Source organism: Notolepis coatsorum (assembly GCF_963971535.1).
Source record: "Notolepis coatsorum genome assembly, chromosome: 6".
Taxonomy (NCBI): domain Eukaryota; kingdom Metazoa; phylum Chordata; class Actinopteri; order Aulopiformes; family Paralepididae; genus Notolepis; species Notolepis coatsorum.
The window spans coordinates 68852416-68861142 of record NC_140170.1 but is presented as its reverse complement, the minus strand read 5'-3'; the positions used below and the strand labels follow the sequence as shown (position 1 = coordinate 68861142).

The 8727-nt window shown below is 38.0% G+C and overlaps 1 protein-coding gene across 1 annotated transcript in view; it reads right to left on the bottom strand.

Annotated features, from left to right (window-relative positions):
• Positions 1–2910: 2910 nt before the first annotated feature.
• LOC311230338 (uncharacterized protein) overlaps positions 2911–8727 on the bottom strand; it is a 260057-nt gene continuing 254240 nt past the window's right edge. The window contains exons 10-11 of the mRNA XM_084316589.1: positions 4731–4948; positions 2911–3113 (exon numbers count right to left, since the gene is read on the bottom strand). Of these exons, the coding sequence (XP_084172715.1) occupies positions 3044–3113; positions 4731–4948 (288 nt within the window). The 3' untranslated portion in view covers positions 2911–3043. The remainder of the gene's footprint in view (positions 3114–4730; positions 4949–8727) is intronic.

Here is an 8727-nt window from a genome sequence, read left to right as displayed (position 1 = left end):
CAACGTGTTTTGTGTATTCCAGTGTATTCCAGTAAAGGGCGATTCATGTGGAATCTTTATTTTTTTCTGAAACGTTAAAAAAACTAGCGTTTTTCAAAATGGTATAAAACGGAAATGAACCGATTAAAAAACAATCCGTTTCGACAATGTTGACTGCGAACAAGTCATTGATAAGCGACAGGCGTATTAGACACATAGCCATAATTTAAGATATAGTTTATGCGTTCACAAATATGATCGCTCTGTCATTGAATAGAGCGCTGGCACACAATGGTATAGGCACGGTACTGCTGGCACGGAAAGTGTTAATGTAAAAGACTGACCTGAGGAACAGGCTGCAGGGAGACCATCTGGCCGCTTGTATGCGTCTCAGCATCAATGGGCCCCCTACCAGTGAATTCCCCTACCAAAGAGCCCTGGAGCTTTTCTTTCAAAAGCCCAGGAAAATGAAATGCTCTAAGGCAGAATGTAGCCTATGCCACTGACACTTCTTAGGTGTAAAGTGCTGTTGTAGTGTTATGATTTGTGTATGTTAGACAGTTAGTATGTTAGTATTTATATTATCTATATTAAATCATCTACATGTATATCTATGTTCAATAAAAATGTTGTAAAAGTGTTGAGGCATGTCATCTTGACATTTACTTTGATTACAACTACACTGCAATTTTTTTTTTATCTTATCAAGTGAACATATGTCGGGATATATTTTAGAGAGCCTGTCTTTAGACCAATGCAGTCGGTGTACAATTTTAAACTGGATAACAGCATATGGAGGACGAGAAAATCCCCTGTATTATTTTGTCCCATGTGTCCTCTGGGATTGGCTCATCTAAGTCTGTCTCCCATCTGCCCCTAAGGAGATCCAGAGGTGTCAAGTTGCTTCTATTAAGTAATTCGTAGATTCATAGATTCTGGATCAATTTACAGTTCAGGATTGAGTCTAAAAGAGAGGCAGGAGGACACAATGGGTAGCAGTCCAAGTTTGAAGTTACAAAGCTCCGGAGTTGCAAATATCTATAGAAGTGTGACCTAGGGATTTAGTATTTCTGTACCAGCTGTTCAAAGGAGGCAAAGTTGTCGTATATATAGAGGTCAGACAGTGCAATCACTCCACTTCCATCCCAACTGTCAAAGGCCTTATCCATCATTGAGGGGATAGACATGTGGTTTCTTGTGATTGGTGCAGCAAATGATAGTTCCTTAAGGGAGAAGGATCTTTTTAAATTGGTTCCATACTTTTATCGAGTGAATGACAACTGGGTTAGAGGTAAATCTAGACATGGGCTGTGTGAAGAGGAGTTTAGCGCATAGCAAGGCAGACAGGGAGGTGGATTTAACCGACGCTCTCTCCAATGAATAACCTATCTCGAACAATTCTAAGGTAGTTTTAAGTTATTTCTCCGGCTGCGTGCGCTAATATGGATTCCGGCGGCACGTGCGCACACACAAATATGGATTCCGGCAGAGTGCAGGAGAGCACCGCTGTTGAATATCTTTTCAGGGGTGTGACGTACGTGGGTTGGTCATTATCATTATTACTGTATTTGGAAGACCATGTGAACATCAGGTTAGTATAATTTGTATGTGTGTGTGTGTGTGAACATGAGAGCTAATGATGTCTCTCCTTCTCTTCCTGTCAGGTGCTGCCCGTCCCTACACTGAAGGGTGCTGATTGCCTAATGAGTGACAGCTGATGGCAATCACCTCGAGAGGGATGGGTGGACAAGTAGCACACGTCGGGGGCGCCTCACTGTGTCATTTTGCCAGTGACCAAGTGGAGTGAGGTTGCCTCTGCTTGCCACTATTGTGTGTTCTATCATTGTGCTTGTTTATGCCAATTGCCACTGTGTATGGACTATTGATTATGTGCTGCCTGCGTGGACCAAACCCTGTGTGGGGTATGTATATTGTTGGCCATTTTAGATTAATCCTACACTGTGAGCTACACGGTTAGAGTGGTGTTTCTTTGTTCCCAGATTGCCAACCACGTGGCATGTGGTTGTGTGGTTAGTGTTTGACTTGTTTATTATTATTTTCACCTTGTTTGTTCTCCCCTTACCTTTTCCCTTTGTGTGATCTGGGTTGAAATCCCCACTGACCGAACATCCCTTTTCCCTTTTGGAAAAGGCCGTGGGTTGGAAGCCCCACATTACAATAAACATAATTTACCATTTGAAACGTCTTTGTTTACTATCTGCCTGCCCGGGACTGTTTTGAAAAGCATTTTACTGAGAGGGGCTGTTTCTGCTCATGTACAGCCTGCTCCAGCTATCATTCTGTGTGGTCCTTAGACCTTTGTACATGACAAGGGGAAACACTAACTAATTACCTGAAAGAAACCATGAGCATGTCTCTGGTTGGCACAATATTTAAAGAGGTCCTTCTGCATGATTGTATGAAGGAAACACAATTTTACAGATTTGTCCTTAGTTGACTAGGAATTGCTTTAGTCAAGGACAGCCCTGCGTAAAGAGACATTCTGTGATTTCTTTAATGAGTATTACAACAGTCATTGGTAACTTACAATACAACCTCTGAGACACTCTACTCCTCACTAAACTACATTAATGATGTCTTCACTCTACTCCTTACTAAACTACATGAATGTCTTCACTCTACTCCTCACTAAACTACATGAATGATGTCTTCACTCTACTCCTCACTAAACTACATGAATGATGTCTTCACTCTACTCTTTACTAAACTACATGAATGATGTCTTCACTCTACTCCTCACTAAACTACATGTCTTCACTCTACTCCTCACTAAACTACATGAATGTCTTCACTCTACTCCTCACTAAACTACATGAATGATGTCTTCACTCTACTCCTCACTAAACTATATGAATGATGTATTCACTCTACTCCTTACTAAACTATATGAATGATGTCTTCACTCTCTACTCTTCACTAAACTACATGAATGATGTCTTCACTCTACTCCTCACTAAACTACATGAATGATGTCTTCACTCTACTCCTCACTAAACTACATTAATGATGTCTTCACTCTACTCCTCACTAATGGACGATGTCTTCACTCGATGCCGTTGGCCTTCAGCTCGTCCTTCACCCTGCTCAGGTATTTAGGGTCAGGGTATCCATAACTGTGGAGAGACAACACCGTCATGAACTATAGCTGAACATACAACTTATAAAGAAATACCAAGACATTTAACTTTTGAGTTGGTTCCTTTCCTCCAGCAGGCCCTCGACACGTTGTAGGGGGAACGGTTACATGTTTCTACACTGGTTTCCCTTAGTTCCATAGTAGCCATATATATTTTATGTATATATATGTATATACTTTTTAATAGCCATATTACTCTGCTCTGTATTATATCTATTCACCAGCTGTGTATGTATGAACCCTTAAATCCCTGGACTCTGTCTATCACTTTGCCCTCAGATTCATCACTAATGTTGGATACGACACGCATCACTGTGTTCTTTATGAGAAGGTTGGTTGGTCCTCCCCGACGGAGGCATAACACATTTGTACATTTGTAAGGCTTATTGCTACGCTACCTCCTTATATCATCATCATTATTGGAGTGGCATTTTGGAACCTATGGAACCCGTTCTAGTGACTGGCTGGTCCTTAAGGTCCCCTGAGTTTGCTCTGAACAGGGTAAATCTGCATTTCGCTATGATGCCCATCTAGCTCATGTAATGAACTCCAACAGTCCTTAAAGCTTGAGATTCTCCCCTCTGTTGCATAGTTTGAGACCTTGATCTCCATCCTTAAATATCTCTCATCTCCAGTCCTCTCCCCATGGACACTATACGCTACACACCCTTCCTGGACTATATATTTGCACATGAGCATCTGAACATGACACTGTTCATATTCTTTTGCACAATACTGCACAATTGCAGAGCCCTGTTACATATTCTATTCCACTGTATTGTTATTCAAATTTAGTGTATATATTCTACTACAATCCTGTACAATTGTACAGCCCTGTCCTATATTCTATTCTATTTGTATTCTAACTTAGTTTATACATTCCATTTTATTTTATTCTACTTTAATTATCTGTTAATGTTGATGCACCAAATGACCAAGACAAATTCCTTGTATGTGCAAGCTTACTTAAGACTTTTTTGATTCTGATATGCCTTTAACTCTTGACCCGATTGCCACTTGTGGTAAAAAAAAATTATAAACAAATGTATATAATCTATGTTTAAGGGCTATTTTATTTTTGATTATTGTACTGTAAAATAGACTAGAGTATTGTAGATGAGAACTATTTAATTGCATTGCACTATTGCATCCTTTTACTCTGTCCATTCTATTTTACGAACTATTTTATTGCACTGCACTATTACACTATTTTACTCTGTCTATTCTATTTTACTCTTTTATTACTGTCTATTTTAAAATCAAACTGTAAACAAAGAGGCTTATGTTAGATCTATGTGATATATGTGATATAATGCTCTATGCCTTACCTTGACCTTATTTTGCTGCTTGTTTTATACTTATTATTGCTCTTGATCTGACAATTTTGTGTTTTTTTCTTTTACTGCTGTGAAGCACTTTGAGCTGCAATTCTTGTATGAAAGGTGCTATACAAATAAAGTTTATTATTATTATTATTATTATTATTATTATTATTATTATTATTATTATTATTATTATTATTATTATTATTATTATTATTATGATGATGATGTTGTCTGCTACAAACCACATGTTACAGACTGGGGCGTTGTACCTTTCCGGGCCTCCATGTGGGCTTGTCTTGTGATGAATGTCGTTCCATGTCACCACGCCGTCAGCCCCAGTGGTTCTGGAGACGCCCACAGTGAATATGAGCTTCTGGTCAAACGCCCTCGTCAACAGCTGCAGCACCTCCCTTCCCTCTGTGTTGTCTGGTAGATAAGCTGTTCTCTGAATACCATAGTAGGATCTTCCTGGTGTGGGATGTTTCTTCTGTTAAGAGGAGCAGGGGATGGGAAGGGTACAGTCACAGGGTCAGTTAAATGAAAGGAAATGCTGAGAATGTATTGCAGATTTTGATTGAAAACGTATTCAAAAGTCGCATATCATATAGTGAGGGTGTACAATCGATATATATACAAATGTGAATTTCGAATTTGAATCGTATCAATCTGCAAAATTGATAATTACAATTAGTTTTTGGATTTGTTTAATCAATATATATATATATAAAACAAATCCAAAAAGAATAATACTGTGAACTAATAACTTGGTGTAATTTTAATTGCATGAATCTGAATCAGTTCACTAACATTTTGTATTACACCTTTTTTTTTAAGTATTGAAATCAAATCAAATTTTGGTCAAAATGTGAGATTTTAATGATGCATTGAATATTTGCCTAAATAATTGGAACATTAGAATTTAATCATCACCCCCCCCCCAAATGGTATTGGGTAGAGAGGCTGTATTTTTCTTCAATAACACAAGGCCTCTTACTGTTTGTTTTCCATCAAAGATGTTATAGTTGATGTTTATCGTTCCACATTTTGGGTATCCAGGGAGGTGGTAGGAAGTGGTCGTGGATGACATATGTCCATCAGGCTGGTTTCCCACTATCTTCCCAAAGATATCTTTACACAAAGGACAGATGGCCCCACAGTTCTCCACTGCAGCCTCCAGACATCCCTTACAAAACCCATGGCCACATTTTAAGATCTGCTTGTCATTAAATGTTTCTTGGCAAATTGAACACTCTTCTTCTGTGGCTCCCCTTCCCATGGACGCTGCTGCAGCACTGGGCATGTTGTCCTCCTCACTGCAACACGCTGTCCACATCATGTGACCCTCTTCAGGGTCAAGCTGGAGGAAGTCATCATCAGAGGAGTCCTCAGAGAGGGACCCAGTGGACGCTATGGTCCAGGACGCTTCAGGTTGAAGCTCTGTCTCAGCTGTCTCCAGATGGCTGACCATCTTTCCAAGCTGTTAAGGAAACAACCAAAAGCAAAAGAATGTTAAAATCATGTTATTGACGATTTGATCCAGACAGATATTTGTTCATATAGGACTCTTCAGGTTCGTATCCCTAATGCAGGCTATGGGGCAAAAGGTCCCTTATTCCAAGGTCAAAGACACCAGAAGCAACAATTGTATCACTCCTATTGGATAAGATCAGATCTATTAGAGTTGACTTCAGTTCAAATCACTTTAAATTGGTCCTGGTAGGCTCAGTAATCAGTTGGGTTGGGTTGAGATTACCACACACCTCTGTCCAATAATTAGACACATTAGTCAACCGATTTAGATTAAAATCACCCAAGATTTCTCAGATTGACCATATTGAGATTCAATCTGCCAATTTATCAAAAGCTCCAGATGCAGCAGAGGTGAGTCTGTAAATCACAATCACAACAACTGAATTACTAGGCCATGAATCGACCTTCAAAGCAATACATTCAAAACATATAGGTAACATGCAGTATATCTTTCTCTGGTGTATTTCAAACTGTCATGTTAGTATGATTAGAAATTACCTTTTCTGTGTAATTTAGCCCACCAGAATCAGTATGATATACACTATTGTTTCAGCATCATACTGTGACATCACAAATGTTCTAGAATGTTCTATTATGACATCATAGTGTGACATCACAAATGTTCTAGAATGTGCTATTATGACATCATACTGTGACAGTTCCATTTGAATAATATAAATAATATGTATGGTACGGCTGTCCCTGAAGCCTGTTTGCACAAGTCAGAGTTGTACCAGAGAATATAATGTAATTTTATTTATTATTATTATTATTATTATTATTATTATTATTATTATTATTATTATTATTATTATTATTATTATTATTATTATTATTATTATTATTATTATTATTATTATTATTATTATTATTATTATTTTATTTTTGTAGGCCTATGCGTATTTAAGTTTTTCTCAATTGTGGGCGTAGTATAGAACTGAGGAGGGCAGTAATACGCCATGTTGCGTTTACACTGCCGGAAAAATAAAGAAGAAGAAGAAGCCTGTTTTTGGGATTAAAACTTCGTCAGGGTTTTTCGAATGGATGTTCGAACCTTGGTTTTTAATTAAAAAGAAAAATTATAATTTTTTTTTATATCCTCAAACTAAATCCTCAATTTGAATAAAGTGATTAATCTGATTAAACGGACGTTCGAACCTTCGTTTTTAATAAAAAAATTCAAATTAAATATAACATTTTTATTTTTTATTTTTTTTATATCCTCAAATAAAGTGATTAATCTGATTAAATTAGTCTTTTTTCTTTTATGTTTTTGGGATTCAAACTTTGTCAGGGTTTTTCAAACGGACGTTCCAACCTTCGTTTTTAATTAAAGAATTAGAATTTAAAAATAATTAAAAAAATATATTTTATAATTTTTTTTTATATCCTCAAATAAAGTGATTAATCAACTTTTAATGTAATCAAAGAAATCAACTTTCCAGCCCCCTGTCAACTGTCAAATGATGTCAACTGTCAACCTGAATTTTAACATTCAGTATTCAATATGGTCTGATATTAACATTCACAGGCGTATCTAGACCAAGCACTGTACTGGGGCACAGGCCGGCACCCCGGCATATGAAGCGGGCGTGCGAATCGCACACGTGAAATTTTTTTGTGCCGATTTTGCCCGGTTTTTGGGCGAAAATGGGCAGATTTTGTAACTATTTTATTTGTAACTTTATTTCGGTTAGATGCATCCATCTGTATGGAGAATTGGAGGGGTTTGTCTGATGTTAAGGCCTTGAGAACATCACCCACTGCCTTTGGAGCAAGGACTAGAGCCTCTGCCTTTGTTCTTCCTAAAGTCATTTTCTTCACTATTTTGGAATCATGTAGAATGTAGAAAGAAAACATTTATCATTTAGATGATTATTTCATATTTGACGCAGACGGTAGGCTATATATAGCACATTTTGTTTGGTTTTCAGTTTTCAATCCATAAGTTAACAGAAAAAATAAGTACACAACCACATTATTTCAACCAATAAAACTGTTTATTGTCATTGTTTTAAGACAGGGGTGGGCAATTAACTTTTACAAGGGGCCACTTGAGAAACCTGAACTGTGTTGGAGGGCCGAACCAATGATAACTTGAACTTAATTCTGCTCAATATTCATTATCTCCCATTGTAAAACTGACCGCGGGCCGGACACGGATGCACCGGAAGTGGCCCGTAATTGCCCAGGTCTGTTTTAAGAACACAAGGTGACTTGGTAATACTCACATTTTGAGTAAAAAGAATCCCACTGGTCACAATGGTAACCGTAATAATGTTTTTGTTATAAGGCTCTGAAAATGTTACTGAATGATGTATCAATGTATTTCCAGCTAAATTGAAATAATAAAGGGTCTCAATTAAATATGTGTTGTGTCACATGACCAGAACACAGCTCAGGCCCCGTTTAGACGGAAACGCTAGCAGGTGAATCCGCAAAAATATTTTTTCAGATGTGCCTTTCGTTTATACGGAAACAGCGTTTTTACGGGGTGAAACCGTAAAAAAGTGAGACCACCTTCCAGGGTGGAATTCCTAGAAACGGTAAACCTTTGCGCTCTCGTCTAAACTGTCAAACCGCATAAAACGATGACGAAAGGGTCGTCAAGGCTCTCGTCGCGCCTACTGCTTACATCACAGGCATGCGCCAGTAGCCTAGAAGCGTAAACAAAGCATGTCTGATTCTATCCATGGCGATCACCTGAAGGCTACATTGGCAGTACTTTTAAATACA